This window comes from Anabrus simplex, chromosome 1, assembly GCF_040414725.1.
Source record: "Anabrus simplex isolate iqAnaSimp1 chromosome 1, ASM4041472v1, whole genome shotgun sequence".
NCBI classification, from domain to species: Eukaryota; Metazoa; Arthropoda; class Insecta; order Orthoptera; family Tettigoniidae; genus Anabrus; species Anabrus simplex.
Window position 1 is genome coordinate 237,731,662 of NC_090265.1, and position 26,489 is coordinate 237,758,150.

At 37.1% G+C, this 26,489-nt stretch overlaps 1 protein-coding gene across 1 annotated transcript in view; it reads right to left on the minus strand.

Annotated features, from left to right (window-relative positions):
- LOC136886224 (uncharacterized) overlaps positions 1-26,489 on the minus strand; it is a 905,658-nt gene that overhangs the window by 244,423 nt on the left and 634,746 nt on the right. Inside the window, exons 7-8 of the mRNA XM_068231034.1 lie at positions 325-548; positions 46-143 (exon numbers count right to left, since the gene is read on the minus strand). Of these exons, the coding sequence (XP_068087135.1) occupies positions 46-143; positions 325-548 (322 nt within the window). The remainder of the gene's footprint in view (positions 1-45; positions 144-324; positions 549-26,489) is intronic.

Sequence of the window (26,489 nt, forward strand, 5' to 3'; positions counted from 1 at the left end):
TTTAACAAGACCAGTTAATCAATGAATTATCAAAACAATACTAACCCTACATACCAACTCTGCAACCAAGTATCGACAGCGTTCTTCCCGAATTTTGGCATCCAAGTTATGAGCTTGTAATGATGGAACTCCAATTACTATATCTGTTATGATGAGAGAAACAGAAGTAGCTTCTTATGATGAAATTCAATTACTGATCTGTGCAACACTGTTAAACATATTTTAAATTAATTTTGAAGGATATATTTCATATAATAAATTAGGTGATCCCAATATTATATACACCCTAACCTAAAATTCTACAAATGAACAAATATACTATACCTATGAGTTTAACAAGTCCAGTAATAAGAGCTCTTAGTGATTCATATACACTGAAGAAATGGGATATCAAACGCCCACGGCCTGTCACTATGATGAACCTAAGTGCAAGGGCTAAATCATCGAGTAATGAGTCTCGGCTACGTTCTGTTCCCTTCTGGAGTAATTGACTAAGGCGCCACTTATGCACTTGTCCAGGGAAGTTGATGCTGTCCACCTCAAATTCCCTAGAATTCACACAAACACTAATGTTAGAATGCAAAAATCAGCAAATTAGTACTGATATCACAAGATTTGATCAGCATTTCTTTGTCTCAAGTGACTGTTCAAATGACAACTTAAAATAGTGAAAAAGAACAAAGTCATATTCATCTGCTGCAATTATATTAATTTCAAAGGAAGTTAAAACAGATCATAGTACAATGGTTTAGCCAATCAATACTTTTTGTGATGACTTGACCAGCTGATCTATTTTAGTTTCTTTTCTTACCCAAGTTTTTTAATGAATATTCAGAAATCATATTAGATAAAATACAATTTAATAATAATAATAATAATAATAATAATAATAATAATAATAATAATAATAATAACAACAACATTAACATTATGAGAAAGTTCCAGGCTACAGGAGAAAGAAAAAATGGGGCTCTCTTCATGCAGACTCAAAGACTGTAAGTAAAATAGATTTTCTGCAAAGAAATACCACCAAGAGTTGGTTAGATATTCAAGAGAGTCAGGTTATATTGTATTTTATAGTTGATGAAGTTAAGACAAATGACTGTTCATTAATAAACCAGAAATCTTACCTAAATAACTAAAAGCTGCAGACATAACAAAAAATAAGATAACCAAAATATATAGTGTTTAAAGACAGTTCATGACTGAAGCTACAGATATGATATGCAAGACACCACCTACATTGTTGTACCATAAACTCACGTAAAGAAAGTAGGGTTCTTAGACATTAGGTTATTATCTCAAAAAAGGAAAATGTTGTACTCTTATGTGGTTACTATCAAAATTGTCAAATGTCTGTAAAATCCAACTTTCTGCATTGTAGTTAATAACAACACTGTTCTATTTAAGTCTGTTCATAATCATGATGTAAATAATAATTTATCACCCAACTTAAAATATAATAATATGGTTTTTTTCCAGTTTTAAAGCCAGATGCCCTTTCTGGTGCCAACCCTGTGTAGAGGGATTTATTCACTACTGTGGTGGTTAGCAGTGCAGTGGACTAGAAGTCAGAGGAATTAACCAGACATGATTAAAACCCCTGATCAGGCCAGGAAATCAAATATGTGGCCCCCTGAACAGAAGATCTCACATGTTGACCATTCAGCTAAGGTGGTGGATAAAGATAACAACATTTATACAAATAAAATGTACGTTTTAGATCAATATTTCTCAACTAATGATATGTGCACCCGTGGGGGTATACGCTGGACCATTCAGGGGTATGTGTACAATAATCAGTAATGGTGGAGAAAGACAAAGTCTACAAATCAAATCCGGAAGAATTAGAAGAACTGCAGAACACACAAGAAAAGAAATAAGCTGTACAGCTCAGTGATATGGCTCAAGTAACTCTTGCCATTTTCTAGCACTGAACAATTGGGGAGAGTTTTTCCTTCTTCATAAAAAGTAAGTACCACAACAAATTTAAAGGAAGTCCTGCTTTAAGACTGTATCTCGCATCTCTTCAGCTTGATTTTAAGAAACTAGGTGTGTCAAACAATGTTTCCACCGGTTAATGGCCTGTGTAACAATTATTGCAGATTCTTCGAATAAAACATGCACATATTTTACTAAATTAAGAGTCTGTTAAATACTTAGTCATTTATATTTACTATAAAGCTATACTTATTTCTGTTCACAAATACTGCAACATTAAATCTGTATTATATACTTTTAGTGTTGGAAATTTCCTTTTTCAATTCACTGCCTCATTTCAATTTTTCCATGTTAAGATATGCTCTGCACAAGAGTACCAATGTTTTAAAAAGGCTATTTTTAAAATGAGGGATACAATTTGCAAAGATCAGTTTTAATGGGTACACACATACGTAAGTTTGGAAAACTCTTTTTGATAATAACATTTAAGAAACCTATATTTTGCTGGGCAGGATTATTTCGTACAACTGTTTATTGTTAAATAATGTTCACATTTTCAACACAAGTGCATACTAGTTTTTTCCACATCAAACTGTTAATACATAAAAGTATATGCATACTGTATTCACTTGGCAGACATTTTTCAACTTTGTTGAATTTAAATTCTACATGCTGGCACAGATATGGTAGGGAAAATCTGGGAATTATGTGTGGTACATCTATCTAAAGTAAAATTTACAAATTTTTCAGTTAACTGTCTGACATCTTGAATGAAATTTTCATGTAATGTTACTACAAATTTCAAATCATAGAATTACTGTAATAATAGGCAACCACAAACACACTGAAAAGCAACCAGTAAGAATCCACATATCTATCCCAAGTTGGTACAGAGCAAGCAAACCTGTAGTTTTATGGGACTGTTGACAGTGTGATAATAACCATAGAACCTCCAGTTTTACATAGAATCAGACCTACAGAGATGTGAGTTTTTATTTCAAAAATCTCACATGCAATGAATGGGGTTATAAATGTAAACAATTTACTGATAAGCCAGTGACAATGTCACTTAGCCATCACACTCCCTTAAAATTGATGCACAAGAAGGTGGTGATGGTATATTTAATTAATTAAATCATGGAGCCTGTGAGACATTTAATACAACATATACACAGTAGACACTAGAGACCTTCATAACCACTGCAAGTGGCCATGCAAGCAGCTAATATGGCAGGTGACCTGTAGTACAAATGCTAACTGTCTGTCTGGGGTACAGCATCACACACTAATTGTCCATCTCTTGGCTTCACTGGACAATGGTCATTATTGCAGCTAGGCTAGAGGTCAGATGCCTTCACATCATGTCTTAAACGTCCCCGGCATGTGGACACATGTAATCCTGCTGAGATATACTCAAAGGACAGAATTAACAACATCTTGAATGTACAAAGCACTGGTCATTGTCCCCTAAATGAATACGAGAGATTATTGGGATGTGTAGCTTAGTGCCCTCCATACCATAATTCCAGATGTGAGTCCTGAATGGCAGGTGTGAACACACAATGGATTTTCCAGCTCACTCACATGCTACGGACACATATTTAAATCAGAAACGACTTACATCAGTGAATACCACTGCTCTCCATTAGCCTCTCCAGTGCATTCTCTCTCGACACCATAGGAGATGTTCTTAATGATGAGCAGGTGACAGTGGTAAATGTGCCGGAGAAACACAGATCTATCTTCAACAATCAATTTATTGTTTGTTGTTAATACGAACATACGGACGACATAGACTTTGACAATTAAATTGAAAAAAGTTTTGTAATGGTTCAACCTTTTCAATACATGTAGAATTAGATACGTAACGTTACATTACTAGTTGATTATAAGCGGTACCGGTTTAGACCACTATTCTGGGTCATCATCAGGCGATCACTTAAAATATAAAAAAACAATGCACAAGAAAATAATAGGTGATGTATAAATTTTCAACTAGTTGTAGTTCATGAAGTATTATAACACTTTTGGCAGTAGCACTGCGAGTTGAAAGTTCCTAAAATCTTGAAGAGGTCAAGGATCAATCATATAAATGAAGCCATATGTAAGTTCTTGGAGAACTGTAAAACATATGTGCTAATGGCTCTGTGTTTTTAAATGTTTATGAAACTCGATGAAAAATTAAATAGCTCTAGGATCAAGTTTCTGAATGTTGCTAGGCGTCACAATTGTTTTTTTATATCAACTGTTCTGTATATCCAAACTTCAAGAATCTGACATACGAAATTTTATAAACCTTACTATATATTTCTATTGTCAAGTATATTACATTGTATTATACGATTTCACGCCTTGCCTGCATTAATAGTCAGTATTTTGTCAGTCAGGATGGCCTCAATAACCCTTCTGACCAGGTGCTCATTAGCGTTTCATGGTAGCACCTGTAGGCTTGTCTGCTGTGGGAACCATCTGCCTCCCATCATCTCCTCCAATGATGGACCATGCATACATCATGATCCATAGCCAGCCTTGTTCAGCCCCATTATATGTCCACATTCTGTCACTTAATTGCTTGTGCTGCAGTCATCTTTTCGGTGTAGTACACACACAGTGATCCACACCACAATGAAATCTCACACCCAACTATACACTCTGTGTTGTCATATGACTGTCAATAAAGGATTCGGTCACATGACAACATGCAGCTGCCAGTGTTTTGTAACCCTTAACAACTCATGGCAGAGCTGTAGAGGATCCAACCAGCCTTTGGTCTTTTAATAAAAAAAATTTCTTTTTTCTAGTTGCTTTACATCGCACCGACACAGATAGGTCTTATGGCAACGATGGTACAGGGAGGGGCTAGGAGTGGGAAGGAAGCGGCCGTGGCCTTAATTAAGGTACAGCCCCCGCATTTGCCTGGTGTGAAAATGAACCTACTATCTCCCGAATACTGGATACTGGTAAAAAAAGAAAAACATATGGTGACAGTAGAAGCAGTCCAACCTTATGCAATGAAATATTCTTCTCGTTATCATCAACTCCAACTTCTTTACACAAAACATTACTGAAGTGTCCTGCAAGTGTAATATCTACATATTTACGCCTTCTATACACAATCATACTATTTCAAAAATCTCAGTACACTATAAGCTTATATGTGACGGTGTATTTGAGTAAGTTTGACTGTGAACAGTAGAAGCAACTGTATATGTTACTAATGTTTTAAAATAGATCAATGAAAGTTTTATTTGCAGTAAGATGATGCTGGAAATATTGCACATACAAAAAAATTAGTGAGTAGTTTGTGGTACATCATGTTCTGGCTCGGATGACATTTCAAAGCCAGATGAACATCTCTCACATAGGATCAGACAATCAAGACAGGTGAATAATGTAACCAGTCGGAGATATTTTAACAGAAAAAGTCAGAATTAGCAAACAGAAAGACTGCTGTATTCCATCAAAATGTGAGGACGCAAGTATCTTTAGGCATACATAAACATTTTGGGAGATATTAGAATAAATGTGTTTTTCATAGACATAAAAAATTGTCTAATTTCCACACAAGTACTCAGAACCTTCCAGACATTATTAAACATAAACACAAAATACCAATTTAGCAATATATGGCATCTGCATTTCTCTTGAAAAATAAAACTTACACAATAATGTTTGGGTAAGATTTCTAGTTCACTTAATACTGTTCCCTTAATCCCATAACAAGATGGATTTTAGATCTGGATGCACTAGTGTTATATTCAAATGAAGATAATAGTTATCAATCTTAAACTAGATTAATAAAAATTATCGATATTAACCGAGACAGGAAAAGCAAGTATTAAAGGAAAATATACAGAAAAGACATACTTCAATAAGATACATGCAGCATTAAAACAAGGATTTACACAGACTGCAGCATGCTCTCTTACCTTTACAACCCTCCAAACATACCATTAATAAAGAAACTAATAACAGACGACAGATTGGTTGATCAAATACCGATATTGTCATTTTTTATTGAAATTATACATCACCTATAAAGAACTGTATACACAATATATCATTAAGGTGGTCAATTGATAAGCTCAAACAGTCCTGTAACTCATTTCACAGCATCCTGCAGGGTACAGAATTTGTGCCGTGTATCACTACTTCCTCACTTTTGCAAGTAGTGCCTGCAATTTTGGATAATGGTCTGTTAGTGCTGTTCCCAAGCGTATAGTTTTAAGTATCACTCTTGTTTTCACATGTCAATAAATGTATTATTCAACTGACCATTCTATTCTTGAAATCTTTTATGTAAAATAATCTATACAAGCAATTCGTGGTTGTGGAAGAGCCAGGCTGAGAGGCTTAAACAGTAGAGCTATAGCTTTCTGAGCCCAAGTTGGCAAGTTTAATCCTCGCTCAATCCAATGGTATTTGAAGGTGCTCGAATGTCAGCCCCATGTCAGTACATTTACTAGCATATAGAAGAACTTCTACGGGACAAAATACCGGCATCTCCAAAAACCAAAATTATTATTGGTTGTGGAAGAAAGAATCCATTAATGTAAATTCAAGAAATAAATGTAAAGATACCTGTCTAAAAAGGTGGCTGACACTTCATATGTTAAAAAAGAAATTAACGGAAACTTCTCAAAATTAAATCACTTCCTGTTTTCAACTTCCCCTCATATATAATTGTTGAGAAAATTATCAGAAAGAAATTAATGGAAACTTCTAAAAATTAAATCACTTCCTGTTTCCAACTTCCCCTCATATATAATTGTTGAGAAAATTAGCAGTTAAAGAAAAATGTTTTGAGGTCGAGATCCGGGACAGACTTCTAACAAAGACAATGAAAATAGAACTAAAAGTGAAGATAAATTTCAACGTAAGATGCAAAAGTTTTGAAACTTTGTTGAAAGAAATTCTAACATGTGCAAGGAGTACCAGTAATTTATTAAGAAAACTATATTTTAAGATGTGTAGTTTGTTTGCTTAAAAATTAACCAATATGTTAAAATGTTATAACATGAATGAGAAGATTGTGTGTGTTCAACTTGTGCACCATTTTTCTATGGGATTGGTTGGGTATGAAGCAAGACGAATTTTTAGAGCAAGTTTTTATGATTGGATGCTCTTCCTGACGTCGACCTGATCAGAGCAGTTAGTGAGATGAAAAGAATGATGTGATATATGATAGTATGAAGGGAGAGGGTGAAACCCATGCCAGCACATAGCCTACTCATGTCGAATCACACCAAGGGATCTGCTCAAGGCTTAATGTCCCAATCCGATGAATGAATCACCATCAACAGTGTCATATGCCCTCATTCCACATGAAAACTGTAGAGGGGTTTGGAACTGAACCCAGGCTTTTGGCATGTAATCTAATGATAAGAAATTGTATATCACTACCGCTCCTACCCTGCCAGGCAACATTCTGATGGTGGAAAGTTTTTCGACCAACGTAACTTGAACTGGCCAACCACAGTGTCGGATCATATAGACTTAACACCTTAATGTCATGGCCACCAAGCAGGCTGAATGGGGAAGTATAATGCAGTAAAGATAATATCAGAAATTCAATCAAATGAACTCTTATGCCTAAAGATGTTACAGTAGTATTCTTCAAAATTATTTTATAGACCTCATTTATATATTTACCAATGCCTTTTTTTTTTACATCCAAAACAATGGCAACCAAGAATGAGTTAGCTGGAAAATGTATAATTTCCAATAACAGGCAAATTATATTGTATTTTGTGGGCAGGGAAGCTTCCCCATGTCACTGAATTTCATCATGTATCCCTAACTACTATAGAACATTGAAAATGTTGTATCTTTGTCTTCTGTCATTATTAGTTCTCTTAAAATGTAATAGTGTAAATGCAAGTACAGTTCACTTCCTATGGACTAAAAAGTACTAAACATAGGGTCCTTCAAAAAGTTTGCTGGTTTTGAATTGTGTGGTATATTTTTGTTTCTCAGCTGTCAACATGTTGCATATCATTTCGGTATCCATAAACATTCCGATTGTTGCTTCAGTCTGAATTTTCTTGCATTCCTTCATTGTGTGTCTAGCCATGGAGAAATTTACTATTGTGCAGCATGTGCTATTTGTGAAAATGTTTGATCAAAACAGAGAAAGTTATGCAGCAACTGTCAGACATCTTAACGCAATTTTAGGGCATAACGAAGAAGCAATAAGCCTCCGTGGCTAGGCGGCAGCGCGCCGGCCTCGCACTGCTGCTCCTTCATGACAATGCCAGACCCTACACTGCAAGACTAACCCAGCAAACATGGACACAAATGCAATGGACTGTCCTGCCACATCCACCCTATAGTCCAGACTTGTTACCGTGTGTTTTCCATATGTTTAGGCCGCTGAAGGGCGCTCTTGGTGGAGAGTGCTTCACAACCAATGAGGAAGTGAAACAGTTTGTGCGCAATTGGCTTCAGACACACCTGGCTACCTTCTTTGGAAATGAGATGAAGAAATTGCTAACTGGAGGCAAAAGTGTATGGATACAATGGGGACTTGGATTGAAAAGTAAGAACAATGTAAAATGTACATCATCATCATCATCATCATCATCATCAGTTTGTCCTTCCAGCGAGCCGGATAGGGTATTTGAAAACGAGCATCTTCCAAAGTTGCCTATTCAAGAAGATTTTGTTGTCCGTGACAGATTCCCAATTCCATTCTCTTCTCAACACATCTTCTGTCAGTTGGTCCATCCGTCTTCTTCCTGGTCTTCCAGCTGGTCTTCTACCTGTTATTCTCTTTTCCAAATTAGCACATGGTAACCTCGGTAACATGGAAAAATGTACATAATTTTGATAAATAAAACAGTTACAACAAAGGGCTTGTTTATATTTGACTTACCCTCATATCCTATTGTGTGACAGTAATGTTATAACTTCTCCAGAAAATTTCACATAATTAACATTTTCAAAGTATTTGATTGCACAATAAGAAGGTGTCACGAATGCAGAATTTAACTTTGTTTAAGTTGTGTGTTTTAAAAATTGTGTCAGCTTAATTAAATTTCCATTAAATTAATTTTTTAAAGTGGTATAAGTACATAACTATAGCCCCTATAATTTATAAAATATTCCATTTTTTATTCATCAGATACATGAATTCGAAAAACAAAATTAATACTGTCATTAGTGATTTAATATACTCACTACAGAAGTAACTTGAGAAGTGGGAAATACTAAGAACAAGTATTATCATATATAAATTCAGTATATTTTAGGGTTTCTGAATAGATAGTTTTAAAGTTTTATCATGTTATTTGCTTTACATCCCACTAACTCCTTTTATGGTTTTCAGAGAGTTTTAAAGTATGACAGCATGGGCATAACTGCAACTGAAAAACTTCAGGAAGGAAGTTGTATTATTGAACATGATCAAGGTTTCTTAATGAAATATATTCAGGAATTAACCGTTAATCAATGAAAATAGTATAAGAAATACAATTTAAATCCTCAATCTGAGTTAAGATAGAACTGAACTGAATTCAAAATAATACAGAAGTCTAAAGTCACCTTTTAAAGCAAATTTTTTTCTGTATAGACCAAGAAAACCCAGGAGGACAGGATTTTATTTTTTTATTTTTGTATTTTATTTTTTGCTATTTGCTTACCGTCGCACCAACACAGATATGTCTTATGGCGACAATGGGATAGGAAAGGCCTAGGAAGTGGAAGGAAGTGGCCATGGCCTTAATTAAGATACAGCCCCAGCATTTGCCTGGTGTGAAAATGGGAAACCACGGAAAACCATCTTCAGGGCTGCCGACAATGGGGCTCGAACCCACTATCTCCCGATTACTGGATACTGGCCGCACTTAAGCGACTGCAACTATCGAGCTCGGTAGGATAGGAAATTAAAAAATTCACTATCCTTACCTCGCCCTAAGTGGAAAACAATGTTTAACCCTGTACCCAATTTGTCTGTGCCTCTAGGACTTTAAACTGGTACTCATTTCTGGTGTAGGCTGAGTAGATTCCAGAATGACTTACCTCACAAGATGTGGAAATAATGTTGATAAATTGTTTGGCTTCCTGGTGGAGAATCAAATCCATGCCCTTCTGGGTGGGCCAAGCACAATTTTAATGGCTTAAACAAGCAGCCCCCAGTATCACCATTACTGTTTATAGTAGTGATGAATGATATAATGTGAGCAGCAAAAGGAGAAATGCAATGCTTTTTGCTAATTATGTCCCTGAGGTAATAAGAGACAGGAGGGGTTTCAAAATCAATTTGATGAAGTAAATGGGATGACTGACCAACAGGCAAATAGAATCGGTGTGTAAATAAAAATTCAGAGACTAGCGAATTACAGTAAAACCTTTATGAACCAGAGAACTGTCCATATGGGAAAATTTTCCCAGTCGCGTGAATGATGGTTTAATATTCATACAAGTTTACCTGTATTTAGCAGAACATGTCTGACACGGAAATGGAAGGAAATTTTGTGACTATAATGGAAAAAATATGTAAATCTACTTCCTAATCCTTTTCATTACATGTGTATTCTGAATGGATCTAAGATGGCTGACCGGGCGAGTTGGCCGTGCTGTTAGGAGCATGCAGCTGTGAGCTCGCATCCGGGAGATAGTGGGTTCGAACCCCACTGTCGGCAGCCCTGAAGATAGTTTTCCGTGGTTTCCCATTTTCACACCAGGCACATGCTGGGGCTGTACCTTAATTAAGGCCACAGCCGCTTCCTTCCCATTCTTAGGCCTTTCCTGTCCCATCGTCGCCATAAGACTTATCTGTGTCGGTGCAACGTAAAGCAAATAGCAAAAAAGCAAAATAAGATGGTTGAGATAATATCTGGCCAGGAAATGAACTCGGACAACCTGGTTGCAAGGTGGCAACACTATCTTTAGACCATGAAGGAAATATCCATGTGGTTTGAACATCCTTTACTGTAGGAATGTGGAAAGACTGCATCTTGAGGCAGGAAACTTAGGGGCCTTCTTTATTCCTTATCTAATTTCATCACCATGAGGGTGTAATCTTAATGAGTTGTTCATTAACAGAATGCAGAAATTTGTGAGGGTGCAGTGCAGTTTTCCTTGAAAGGTCACAGATTTAGCGTGCTTATAGTTAGCAATTGCAGAACTTTGTGCTGTAGTTACAGTGTAATTTTAAAGGTGATAGAAGGAAAGAAACACGTGGTTTTAGATTTGAGCACAAAGTTTAAAGTTTTAGAAGCTAGTGAGGAAGACAAATTGTCTGTTAAGCAGATCGTAACATTTAAGATGGGAAAAACGCACGTATATGTTGGAATTAAATGAAGAGTGGTTACGGGGAAATGGAGCAGTGAAATATAAGCTAAGAGTAACTGGGAATGAGGAAATAAACAAAATTGTTTGGGAATGGTTTGTTATGCAAGAGCAAGAAATGCTACAACATAATGCAAGAGTAGTTCTAGAAAAGCTCAGAAAAGAAGATTTTACCACTCTCAATGGGTGGTTGGAAAGTTTTAAAAGACATCAATAGTGTTGAAGGAGGTCTGCGGAGATGCTGGAGACGTCACTGAGGGAACATTGGCAGATTGGACTTAAAAAATAGGCTCTTTAATTAAAGGTTACAAACCCCGGAACATAACTAATAGAGATGAAACCGGACTATTCTTCCGAGCACTACCTAGCAAAACATTATCTCTGAAAGGGGAAAGATGTGCAGGAGGGAAACATTCCAAAGAGACCGATAGATTGTTACGTGGTTTTCGTTCTGGGGAAATTGAAAAGTCATTAGTTATAGGAAAGCAGCAAAACCCAGATGCTTCTTTCTTTTTCAATTTGCTTTACATCGCACAGACACAGATAGGTCTTATGGCAATGATGGGATAGGAAAGGGCTAGGAGTGGGAAGGAAGCAGCCATAGCCTTAATTAAGATACAGTCCCAGCATTTGCCTGGTGTGAAAATGGGAAAACATGGAAAACCATCTTAAGAGCTGCCAACAGTGGGATTCGAACCCGTTATCTCCCGACTGCATGCTGATAGCTGCGTGACCCAAAACACGTGGCTACCTGCTTTGTTTTCCAATTCATTTTATGTTTTGTAACATCTGGTACCTGTGACAGGACGAGTAAGGGAAACAAGTGATATTCATAGTTTGGTCAGAAAACATGTTATATATTGCGCAGCATTACAAGTGTCGATGGAGACGAGAGAAAAATATTTAGTCATGATTGAAGAAAATTAAGCTTTTTTTGAGGAGAAGGCTAATGTCATAAATAGTTTGGACCACGAGATCCTCCAACATCTCATAAAAAATGAGGTGACAGAAGAAAACCTGATCAAAGAGGTAGAGGTAGTAGATGACTATAAATGTAAGTTTGATATATTAACATTTGCAATTTCTGAAGTTCTTGTAAAGGGAAGAGGACGTGAACATCAAGCCCAGTCAACAGTACAGTATCACTCATAAAACCTAAAACGTACGAGTAAATATCGTCTTCCTACGACTATCTTACCCAGCAACATAAGCTCGTCTCTGATATGAAGATCAGAAAACCTTCCAACAAGGGTCATTGTACGATCGCCATTCAGCTCATCAAATGGTGGAATCTACAGAAGCATAAGGCAGCTCTTATCAACTGCATCAAATTCTCCCCAGTCATTCCAGGTTCAGTTGATGCCAGATAGATAGCCTCTGCGATTCTGTTGTCAAGGTTGCCAAGACAACCTGGGTACAATGAAGGTAGGCCAATGCAGAATACACAAGCAGGCACTGCTATAAACTAAACCAGTCCAGGAGAAAGTAGAGGAAAAGAAAAATCCCTACAAGAAGCGGCATGCTAACAAAACCAAAGGGAACAAGGAAGAATATGTCGCAGCAGGATGAGCAGCTAGAAAAGCTGCTGCTGAGCACTACGAAGATCAGTATGCAGAGATAGACACTAAGGGAGGTGAGAAATGCATATATCAGCTTGAAAAGCAAGCGATAATGCAACGTGAGGTACTGAACACTTCATGTGCATCAAGACAAGGATGGGCGCTGACTGCAGGACAGAAACCATATCCTGGAAAGGTGGCAGCAATACTTTGAAGATATTTCAAATGTGGAATTCCAAATGGCCTGCCTTGCTCCGGACCAGTAAGCCACATCATCTCTGATGAAGTCGCCCATACTATGGGGTGTATGAAGAACTCAAAAGCATCAGCTCATTTGGTACGCGTTGCGTGACCATGGGATGCCAGAGCTGCTTATTGACTGGGTTCAGATGCTATATGAGAATACTTGTAGTAGAGTAAGGTACGCTGCTGGCCTCTCTGGGAGCTTCCCTATGAGAGCAGGAGTACATCAGGGATGAGCCCTGTCACCGCTGCTCTTCATACTTCCTACGGAAACTCATCTCATGCGACCTGCATGGGAATGTTCCTTGGACCGTACTGTATGCCAACAACATCCTAGTTGCAGCTACAACCAAAGAGGACCTGCAGAGCTGTGTTCAAACAAGGAGTGATAATGAAGGACACGATCAACAGAGGATGGGAGTTCTTCCCATTCAATAAAATATGTGAGAATGGCCTCTGAGAAGGTACAGCCATATACTGTGAGCAGCAAATGTAAAATATGTGAGAATGGCGTCTGAGAATGTACAGCCATATCCCGTGAGCAGCAAATGGTACAGTCGCTCGTGATGCATACAACTTCACTGTCAATGAAAAGCACCTACATAGAAGGCAATGAGACAATGATGGCAAGCCCTAACTGAAGATGTGAAGATTACTCAGCTGACACTGAACATTGCATCTGATAACCTAAAATAGTGTTTGTCGAGCCAAAGAGTGGACCCTACACCTGCTGAAAAATAATAAGAAGAAGAAATATAAAATTTCAAAAATTTGGTGGAAAGTACATAGCTCATGATATTGACAGTTTTCTGGCCACAGGTGAAAATTATTCCAAGGCAAACAGTCTAGTATGTTTAGGCCCAATACATTCAACTGATGCATGTAACAAGCAACTTTGATTTCAAATGAAGAGTAGAGTAAGAGTATGGAAGGTGTTCTTTTGTAAACTTTGAATGTTAAGGTTGTTGGAAAATCCTCTGCTATGGAGGCAATACGGAAACTTAAATCACGGTTTGGTAAAACTTCTTTGTCGGTAAAAGTCTATGGTAGAGAATTATTAACAATGATAAATTCCTGTAGGGGTCTTGATATTTCACGGTTACATGACAAACTTGAAATCCAACTTAGTGCTGTGGAGAGTCTAGGATAACTTCAGAGAAATACACAGCAATGTTATTCCCTATGATAGAGTCATATTTGTCTGTAAATGTGTTGCATGCCTGACAGAGGAGTGGTGCTGGAAAGGAAAGCATACCTGGGCAGCATCTTAAAAGTTTGATGAAATTCCTGGACAATAAAGTAGAAAGTGAGTAAAGAAGCAAGCTTACCATCAACATCCCAAGTAGAGGTAATGTCACTATCAAGCCTGAAAAGTCGAAAGGTAAGAAGAAAATCAAAATTTACAATGAAAATAAATTACCTTCAGCAGCTGCACTTTTTGATCCTCAATTAGACTTTTATATCTTGGGATAGTTCTCATGCTAGTGTATATTGCTCCTTAGCAAAACAGATTGCTTTAAAAGAGAGAATCTCTGAAGAATAAGAAAGCATGCCTTTTGTGTTTAAAGAAAGGGCAAATTTCAAAAATGTGCAAACGTAAGTTAAAATATGACTCCTGCAGCAAAAGACATAACAGTCTAGTATGTTTAGGCCCAATACATCCAACCGATGCATCTAACGAGCAACTTAATCCTCATTCTTTGATTTCAAATGAAGAGTAGAGTATGCAAGGTGTTCTTATGTAAACTTTGAATGTTAAGGTTATTGGAAAATCCTCTGCTATGGAGGTTAGAGCTCTATTGGATACAGGTAGTCAGACATCTTACATTTTAGAATCAGTTATGTAAATAATATGTTACCGTAGTCATCGTACAGAAACACTACGCCATTGTCTACTTGGTGGTGCAGTCATAGAAGAAATACAACATTTATGCTATAGGATTTTCCTACAGAGTTTAGTGAAACCGTATACTTGCAATTTTGAAGTTTTAAAGCATCAAGTAATTACAGGGTACAATACTGCACAAAAGGGTCCATCGTTCCAAGAAGTAAGAACAAAGGAGATACACATTAACGATACTGATAGTCCCATTGAGGTTTTAATATGTGCTGATGAGGCAGGGAAATTAATAAGTGGACGAATGTGTACATTAAGTAATGATCTTGTTTATATTGAGATACTGCTTGGATGGCCCACAATGGATAAAGTAGTTTCCAGCAATCCTTCAACAAAGTCCAACCTGGTCACCTCTCTCTACCTTAGTAGAAAATCTGTGGGAATTAGATGCACTTGGCAACAATGATCCTGCCTTAAAAAAAACTAAAGCTGAAGAAAAAATAACAACAAAGGAACTCTTTCTGAAAACTGTGCCTGTTAATGAAGAAACTGGGTATGAAGTCCATTTACCCTGGAAAGAAAAAGAAAAACTGTTTCTTGCATTTAACAAGGTCGTTGCTGAGAAGTGGTTAGTAAACACCATGAAGAAGTTGAAAAACCCTGGACTTTGTGAGAAATATGAAAATATTTGCACTGAGTGTGAAAGGAACTATGTTACTGAACCTGTTCTAGAGAATGGAAGTTTCAGACACTATTTACCACATTCAGCTGTTGTGAAGGTAAGTAGTTCAAGAAAGCCTGTTAGTCCTGTATTTGATGCCTCAGCAAAGGAAGTTGGAGCTCCTCCTTTGAATAATTGTTTGTATGATGGTCCCAACCTGAGTTGACCCCTGCTATCCTTTTTAGATTCAGAGAGAGAGGAAACTGGGAATTATTGCAGACATTGAGAAATCCTTCCTTCAGATAAGCATATATGAAGAAGATAGGAACTATCTCTGCTTCCTGTGGTGGAATGAAGTCGAGAATAATTACAAGATCCTCAGGCACGCAAGGCAGGTTTTCAGTTTAACTTGCAGTCTGTTTCTTCTGATGACTCTATTGGAGTATTATCTGAAGAAACACTTGGAAAACTCTCAATTCGAACCCCTGTTCATTAAGAGACTTCTGGAGAACTTTTAGGTGGGCAACATTGTCACTAGCATTGACAGCAAATCAGAGGTGTTTGAGTTATGCAGCACGATAGTGTTGTGTTATCAGAAGGCAGGTTTAATTTGCGAGGGAGGCAGTTCTTTCAGGATGGTATACAATCTGCCATCCTGTCATCAGTCTTGGGCCTCTTGTTGGATTAGGATGATGATACACTGACTGAGTTTCATGAGTATCTGGCCTGGATAAAAGATTTAGCTCTCCTGGTAGACATTAAGATTCCTCGGTGGTTTGGATGAAGTGACCATGTGCAAATCTATATCGTCTATGATACCAGTCAACTTGCCTATGCAGTGGTGGTATTCATAAGATGTGATTGGAACAATCATGTAAAGTAAGATCTCATGTAGCCCCACTTAAAGAAGTGACTATCCTCACATTTGAACTGTTAGAGGCTACCATTGGTGCACAATTAATTAAACATGTCTTGGATGTTCTACTTCTCAGCTAATGGCCTCTCTATGGTGGATTTTATGAATCACCACGCTGCAGGCCTCAAGGAAAAATGACGACGAAAAGAGCATCATGAAGGAAATTAAGAAACACCCGGTGAGTTCTATGACTGTAATGGAAGAAGGTTCACCACAGTATACCATATATTTTTCCAGCTACTGCAGAATAGTTTGTTTGATTGCATGAATTCTTCATTTCTGTATGAATTGTCCAAAACAAGAGAGGACCTCGCAGAAGAATCTGCAAGCTAGTGAGTTAGAGGAGGCTGAAATTAGGCTAACTGATGTAATCCAATGAGAAAATTTCAATAGATCATATGATAAGTGGCTGTCATCACCACACTCGCTCTCAGGGTCAAAGCAAGACAAATTCTAAGAAAAGATCTGAAGCAGTTCAGGTTCCCAATGATTCTCCCAGCGAACCATGTTGTTAATCCTCGCCTGATCATTTAGGAGCATAACTACTTCTTAATCATCTGAGACAACGCTTCTGGATCATAAGAGGGAGAACTATTAGGAAAACCATAAGAAAATGTGTCCAGTGCCGTAGGCCTGATAGACAACATGCTGAAGTTGCGCAGGCCGCTTTGCTCCTGAATTGCATACGGGAAGCACGTCTTTGAAGTGATAGGTGTGGATTTGGCAGGTCCTCTATTCCTGTGAGTTGAAAGTACAGTTTGGGTTGTGATTTTCACCTGTGCAGTATACTGCACCATACATCTGAAAATGATGACTACTCTCTCCATTGAAGCTTTCCAGCATTTTGTAACTCAAAGGGGACATCCCTCTGTCATTTATTCTCACAACAGTAGTAATTTCACGGAATTGGATAACGCTTATCAAAATGTTGACTGGGAAGATATTTCTGAACACAATTTAGTGGAACCTAGTGGAACCTATCATTTGGATGTTTAGTCCCCTTAGTGCTCCTTGGAAGGGTTTATAGTCTTCTGAAATATGAGTTCTGGGTAAAGCTAGTCTAACTTACCAAGAGATGCTTACCCTTTTCTGCAGAGTAGAAGCTAACACTGACTCATGGCCAGTAAAATATCTTACAGATGGATGTGAAGATGTAAGATCACTGACCTCTTCCTGCTTCTTACAAGAAATTAAAGAAACTGAAGTCTTACAATGTGATGTGTTGGATGCTAGAAGCCTGAATCGACAATCATAATCACCAATATAAATGGCCCATTATTGGACAATATAAATTTTCCAGCTAACTCATTCCTGGTTGCCAGCGTTTTGCCCCCATGTGCTAAGTTGGGCTCATCAGTTGGTACATAGCACACCCACCAAAACGCATGACTAGTGCATACCATGGAGGCCACTGCATACGCTACTTGGACGTAGATATGAAATTAAAGAAGAGATTCCAGCAAGAATATCAGGGACTTTTGGCACTTGTAAACCAACTTATCAATCATCTCCTGTGTTCAAGATAGGTGACATAGTCCTAGTTGGGTCAGATGGTTCTAACAGGATGGACTGGCCCCTGGAAAAAATTGTAGAGTTGTTCCCAAGAAGTGATTACATTACAAGACTTTCAATAGTTGTTGCATCTTAAGCAGAACTTCCCAGACCCATACAGAAACTCGACAAGTTTCTCATGAAGACTAGTCTGGATGGGAAAATAGCTGCTGCTTCAGGAGCGTTGACAGGAAATGTAGTTTAATCCCCCAAACATTACATGTTCAAGAAGAGTTGTAAAGATCACCTCAAGGTATGAGGATATGGCAGGAGGATGTACAAGACAAACCTACAGCTGACAATGTTTTGTTTGTATTCTTCGGCCTTTGTTTAAACTGAGATGATGTAGCCAAGAATATAGGTGTATGATGCTGCTGAGTTGTGTATATGGACGGTATCACATTCATGTGTTGTGTTTTTCTTCACTAATAAATAATGTTAATTTTATCATTATAATAGTGATACATCAGTTTTATGTTTTGTAACAATGACTGCAAAATATGTAAACACAGAGATGCTTTCAAGAACTACTCATCTTCCTAAAAAATAAATTACTGATACAGATTAGAGCTGAGTACTACAACAATCTCCTTAACCACTCACCGTGGAGTGCCATACACTGCACGCAGACTGCCCAACACTCTCTGTCGCGGAGTGATGTACAATGCACGTGCATAGGAGCTTCTGATTTGTGCTTCTATCTAACGAATATTTCTTGAACTATTATAAATGTAGTAAGATATATCTATGGACGAAGTATCAATCTCTCATTTGATGCGTATATCTATTGAGATTTTATCAACCACATATGATATATCGCGTCTGAAAAACCAACAAGTTCTGTTGTTGACATCATGGCAGCTAAACGTTTTCTTGTGATAGCAAATTCGAAAATTAACGATGTTTTATGAAATGATGATACGGAAAGTTTAGTTTCGTTAAGTTAGGACTAGGACTAGGATATAGAATTTGAGAGTGAAAGTAGTGAACATGACTTTGATATTGATTTTGGTACGTGGGAAAATATCGGTCATAATGTAATTGATGGTGGATTTGTGTGAGAAGACATGGATAATTATCGAGGCCAAAGGGACATGTTTATGGCAAATTATGGGTTTCAGAATGCTGCAAAGAACTGCTTGTGTCCTGTGTGAAAAAATTTCAGTTGTTTTCTACTGTGGAGTTCATAAAGATGATAGTAGAATAGGCAAATATTTATTCTCAAAATCGCATGTGGTCACATGATATGTTATTTCCGTTCTGATCGAGGGTAAATGAATGTGTACCACTTACTGTGGAGGAAATGTATGCAGTGTTTGCAATGTGTATGTTAATGAGCATAGAACAGAAGCCTGTATTGAGGTCTTATTTCTCAAAAAATCCGGGTACTAGCTACTTCTATCTTTGGTCCAGCCATATCTCTTGTTTGATTTGAAAGCTCAGAAGATTCCTCCACTTCACTGACCCTGAATAATTCCAGTAAATTATGCTGATTATGTGTTTATGCACTAATAAAATACTGAACATTCTGGTAAAATTCAATGAACCACTTGTCATTTACGCCCGATTAACTAAAAGCCTGCACTCATAGTATGCTTGATGCTATACTCCTCCTGCAGTACAGGGTAGCCAGGTAGTGAAAGTTGTGCCCCACTCTGAGAGGTTAAGGATAGTTCTAGTAAGTTTGAAATACATTACAACCAAAATGTTACATAAAGTTAGTTCACCACACCACACTAATAAAAATACATTCACCACAGGTTATAACAACATAAATGCTAAAAATAAATCCGCAACCTTCCAAACTAAGAATAATGTGATCCAAGCAGATGACATACCCCCACAGTCGAATACTTTCCAACTGAGTGGCACTCAATTTCTTCGGTTTTCCGTATTTATCCTTGTGCAAGCTTTCAGGTATGGAAGCAAGGAAGGAAAGAAAAATAATAGCACATAAGAATACAGAAGATACATATACTACTAATAAAGAATCAGGAAGAACACACTAGACAGCTTTAAATAAAGTTATACAGACAGCTTTACTACTACAAGCATTTACCCAGCTCACTCTTTCTAGGTCTTCTCACTTGCAAGTTATACGTCTAAACAAAATCCCCATTTATAGAACATTTTTCATGAACCCAATGTCAAACAAGGAAGCAGCTAATCTTAATTTACTGTATATTCTATATAATTTACTGGTATTGCAAAAAAAGCAACTAACTGTATAAATATACATCAAAGTCAGGAAGTTATGAAGGAAAATTATATACAAGAAGGATAAAAAGGAAGGTGAGAAAAAGACATACATGAAAATAGGACAAGGACATACATATTTATTTTATTTATTTATTTATTCATTTATTTATTTATTAAGTGGCAAAGTTAGGGCTATTGGCCCTCTCTTATACAACCTGAGATTTTTACCATCTTAAATGTAAACTCATGGTAATTATTTTCATTTTTAAATCCATCTTCATAGATCAGCTACTTCCTTATCCATGTCAGTTTCTCAAAACAGTTTGATTAAGGAATTGCGAGAGGGAAGCATATAGAACATTCATCATCATTTTTCATTTTGCTTCTGATCTCTCTTTCTGTATGGTTATATTCTTCTTGTCTAAAACTTCCCAATTTAAGAATGAAGCTTTCTGAGGAACAGCTTCCTCAATGGGTGTGGCTGTCCAACCCACTAACAAAGCTCAGAAGCAGAAATGGAGCTTATCAGGGGCTGAGAGAAAAATTAGATTTGAAAGAACTGGGATTGAAGAGGATTTACCCAACTATGAAGATGGCAGTGAGAGAAGATGTGGGGTCATTCTTGTCCATTTGTATTTTCATGTACATTCTTGTTCCCCTTTTCTGTTGCTCCTTCTCACAAACTGTCATTTTATTCATCTTCTACATGTATACCTATCCTCTTTCCTAGCTTTCTGCATTTGATGTATAATCATCACTTGTTTCATGGATTTAAGATATAAAATTATTGGATAGGGTGATCCATTATTCCTTGAAGCTTGCCAGTTCACTCTCTCACACACCTTCCCTTATTAAATCACCATAATTAATAACAGACCTACATGCTTTTCGGCTAGTAGATTACATAGTGCACATTAACTACTAATTATACATATGTTTAGAGCAGAGCAAAAAGAACATGGCACAACTTGCAGTCAAAACAGGTATACTCAACAGCACAAGAATTGGCCATCACAGAAGATGAGTTTATTTCAAAATCCTCTTGTTTGAAATAGGTTAGGTATGAACATGTTATGCAGGTGGTAGGGTTCCAATTAATATTATCACTTTGGACACCAACGATCCACAGTTCATGAATATCCTCACATTTCAAGAATGTATAAAATTAAATATTTCTTTGCCAGCCAATTTTTATGTAGTTGAGTGTATCTCTCTACCCAGCATCAAACCTCAAGCATTCTGAGCCATAGCAAATAGCTACTCAAATAGTGTGCTACTGTGTCAAGCTAGGTTCTCATGTTACATACGTATTGCAAGTGTGGAGATGAAACACAATGTCTCAGTTATCTTTCAAGTCATTAACATAATACATCAATCAATAAATCTATCAATTTGAAGTTATGTGAAACTGTAGACTTGCATTTCTTATTCAATTATGGTATAAATCCTAAGAATAATATTACAAACCAATCCTTTTCTCATTGCTAACCTAATAAACTCTGAGGTAAGACTTCTGCGAGCGCTGTAATACAGAATGATTGGGAAAAGGACTTTAAGTAAATACAGTAAAATCTCCATACAACACTTACTGATACAATGATAATCACCTTATGATGATAAAATGTTGTCTTGGCATTAATTCCAAGTAAAATTCATCTCAATTTAATGATACCTCTTATAACAATAAATCTCTCAATTAAGATTAATTTTCAGACCCACTGACATACTTTCCTCCCAGTACTACTATAAAATGAACTGTGAAAGAGTCAGGAAAACATGTCGCTGTCATTTGAAGAGCAGAAATCTGAATGAGCCATTGTTATTTTCAGAAGGTGCTATAAAGCACTCACCAATTTTCTTTAGAGATACGGTTGTGTTCAGGAAAATAATTTGGTGACTCTCGGTGCAATAAGATCTTTCCCTGTCTATAAAAAATAAGAAGCAGTCTGTCATTTCTGATGTTTGCAGTAGTGTTGAGCAGTGCTAATAACAATATAATGTTGTGAATATCAGAGTTCATTGCTAATGTGAAAAACGAAGTTTTATCAAACAGAACAAAAATGAGTTAAGATAGTAAATAACTATGTAAAGGAGATTGTTGCCAACTGAACGAGACGTAAGCTATTCTAGTTTTAATTTTTGTATCTTCTTTGTGTTTTGTGCTGTTCCTGAACATTTTTCCCCTGGTGCTTTTTTCCTAAATATTTTCTCCCTAGACCCTTTTTCCCCAATTGCATTTCTACCCCAAAACTTTTCTTCCTGAAATTTTTTCTGTCTAGGCCATATTTCCATAGTGTAATTCGCATTTCTATCCCTCAAAACTTACAATCACAATTAACAATGATCACATTTGAGTGCAAAAAGTTTGAAGTGGAATGTCAAATGAACCTCAGGTTGTAACCTCATCTCAGGGTGGTAAAAAGCTCATTTACAATGGGCACGTGTATCACAGGAAAGATTTCAGAGGGGAGAAGGGATTATTGGACTTATAATAAGCAGCCGAAACGCAGAACAAATGCCACAACGGGTTCTGGAAATACAATAAATGTAGTGAAAAAAGGAAATCATGCTCATGCTCCCAATCAGGATCAAGTTCAGGTAGAACTTATAATTATTTAAAGAGAAGAGCCAAGGAACATTCTAAGGTGACTCCACCACAACTGATTCGAAAAGAACTGCCTAGAGTTACATCTGGTATTTTATGTCATTTTACCAGAATGGAAAAACTTAAAAAGAACTTGGACAGGAACGTAAGGAAGATCAATTACCTGAACCGAAAGCATAGCGTGATTTATGGTAAGTGGCCGACCAATAAAGAAAAATACTGAACAATCCTCTGTTGTGGATTAGATCACTAAAGAAGAAAAGATTTTAGAATATTTAAGGATGCTGGGTCACCATTTCACACTGTGAAATATAATATCCATGCTTCTTTATTTGGTAATAAATTTCAGTGAAAATAACATTTCTGATTGTTAATGGATGAATGGGCAACAGGGTGAAAAGCAAAAGGCGTAAAGGGTAAAGTGGTTGTAGGGGAATAGGGTCCGAGGGAAAATATTACTTTGGGAGTAAGTGTCCACAGAAAAGTTCCTAGGAAAAATTGATCATGAGTCTTTTTGGACTCTCAAATCTAGTCTTCGTTGCAATTAAATATTACAAATTGTGAGGTAAGTAATGTAGTTCAGTTGTGGTATGTTTACATACAGTATACACGTGCCAAAATGAGAATGATTTATGGCTAAATCCTCAATATACAATGGTAACTCACTCTACAACAATATTTTCCTCTAGTCCAGCTGGTATTGTTGTATCAAGACTTCACTGCATATATATTCAATAATTTGGCTATAAATACATAAATTGTTACTTTTCTTTATTCTAATTTTTCAATTCAATCCAAAAACTGTGCATGCAAGGGTGGATCAAAAAGTAACACACATTTTTTAACAAAAAACTATTGGGGTCTGGATGTCCAAAGCTGGCAGAGAGCAAGTTTGAACCTTGTGCCACAGGAAGCAATGGCTCAGTGAGATGCTGCCCTGAGGGAATGAGCAGTAACTAGGGAGAAAAAATGGGGTGTGTGCTAGTGTCATCTATATGTAAGGAGCTGTGTGTTTTTGTGAGAAAAAAAAAAAAAAGACACCAACTGGAATTCAGTGGAATGTGGGAAGTGTATGGTGCTGATTGTGTGAATTGAAGAAGGCAGAACAAACCATGCCAATGAACCATGCTTCAGCCAATCCACGACTGTTTCAACACCAGCTACTGTCAGGAGCATTTTGGCGGCAAGTTGAATTAATGGAAGCCGGCTTTGGGACAAGAATTCAATACTTAAAAAAAAAAAAAAAAAAGAAAAAAGAAAAGGTAGGCCGGTATGGTGCTGAAACATTCTGACTTCCCGCCAATGAGAAAATTAAAGATAATGTAATTGGCGAAAAGGGTTACAATGGCCGCACCAACATTGCAATCTCTGTTTATGCACATACTGGAAAGTATGGCTGAAAGGTATTCAACCAACAATCATATAATCCAGTCCTTGCACTGACTGCACCTTTTTGGACCACTGAAGAATCTTTGAGAAGATGTGAAATCGGTTGTACACAGGTGACTATACTCCCAGGGAACGGAGTGTCACAATGGGAGAAAAGTCTCGAGAGATTTGGTTCACATGTTAAGAAACAGGTAAAACCTGTAGTTCTATTGTGCATAATCTTTTGTTTTCCCTTCTCAATACACATTTAATTTTTTTAAACCATCTTCAGGGTTGCTGACGGTGGAATTCGAACCCACCATCTCCCGAATATAACCTCACACGTACATGACTCTAACTGCATGATTAACTCGCTTGGTCAAAGCTTTCCTCACATTTGATATCCCTTCATATAAACTGAGAACTCCAGAGTTGAGAAATTTTCTTACAAAATACATTGTTTTTAAACCAGAAGAATCAACATTAAGAAAACTCTATGTCCCTGCATTTCATGAAGAAACACTAAGAAAGATCAGGATGAAATGTGAATTTTTAAAAAAATAGCCAAAGATGGACAAATCACCAGACTCTAGCAGTAGAAAAGATGGAAACATTGTGGTATGTGTGCTAGGAAACAATGAAATTATTTCCAAGTGGCGTTTTCTATTAGCATAGAGAAATGTCAGCATTGAATCAAGTAACAATGTCCACAGGGTACAGTAAGTAAACAAGAGGGAGAGGAAGGGAAAAATGGTGAAAGACAGGAGGCTAATGTTTTAAGGGGAAGGAAATTGAGGGCTAAGGGATTTGGTCAGGGAGAGTGTTCAGGAGAGATATCAGTGAGGAATCAGTATGAGTCGCTGCATGTAGAACAGCAGGGGAAGATGGAAAACATGGAGGTATTATAGAGGAGAGGGGAGGAAAGAGGAAAGGTAGGAAAGTAAAACACAAAGCAGACGATGGGAGATGGAGGCGGAAGAGGGTCATGAGAGGGAGAAAAGGGAGGGAGAAAATGGTTCTGAAGATCTAAGGGAAGATAAGGGAGGCCTGGAGGGGAGTGGAGGGGATATAATGAGGTCTGTAGGGTTAAGGCTCTGGTCATGAGAGACTATTGTTAAGCACATGGAGAAAGTTTCTGTGGAGGAAACGGAATCACAGTAGAGTGTTATCCAGAAATTAGTTTAGATTATACAGGATGTTTCTAAATTCCCATTACAAACTTTGAGGGCTTGCAGTGGGGACCAAGACGGTTAAGTTTATCATAGGAACTTGTGTCTGGAAACGTACTGTCTTGTAAGTGATAAAAATAAATTTTAAAATATGTATTGAATAGGTGATATTATAAACTAATTAGCATCCTACAAATGTACCGTATTTACGCTACCCGCAAAAAACCCACCATAGCACATGTTCAAATCTCCTGCATTGTATGCATCACTGACTAGAGTACGTACGTCATTGAACGATCATGTGATGCCCCATACCCTCACAGGTTTATTGACATTCCATACCATTCAGTTGAATGTGTGATTTGCATGGAGACGTGTTGTACCTGCTGTTGTACTTGTAATTTTCGTTCATCATCCCAATTAGCTGATGTCATTAGTAAACTTGATGTTTTCCTACTTGAAGTAAAGAAAACTGATGCAATATCAACCAGTTTTGATGTAATTAAATCTGATTTGTATTCTATTAACACCAAGATATCTGTTTTAGATCCTAGTATTATTGCAATTGAAGATTCATTAAAATGATGCAGATAAATCTATTACCAGTTTGAAAACTAATGAAACCAGACTCTGTCACTTGGACGAAATTGTAGTCAAACATTGTCTCCCAGTATGTGGGCTGAATTTATCATGGAAAAAGTTAATGACAGAGTCAGACATTCTAGAAATATAATAGTGTATGATGTGCTTGAAAGTCCCATAAAGAATTTGGGAGCATAAAAATGGATGACTTGAATATTATTTCTTCTTTCTTTTTAGCAATCAACTTGGACAATAATATTAATCATATCAAAGTATTTAGAGTAGGAAAACCATTTTCTGATAAGCCTAGGCATAGCAAAGTCATTTTAATTCTAAGGCTGATGTTCTATAGCTTTTGAAGGGATTTTCTCAAGAAATCATCAGGAAGTTAGACCCCAAACATGCACACATAGAACTCTTCACAGATGAACTACAAGGGAATTGCAACACTTTGAAATTTCGAGAAAGGAACTAGGTTAATGTATAAATATGTGGGAAGCAGACCTCACTATTAAACACATTAATGATACTCCTAAAATAATTTCAAAAAACATTTCAAATCCTATG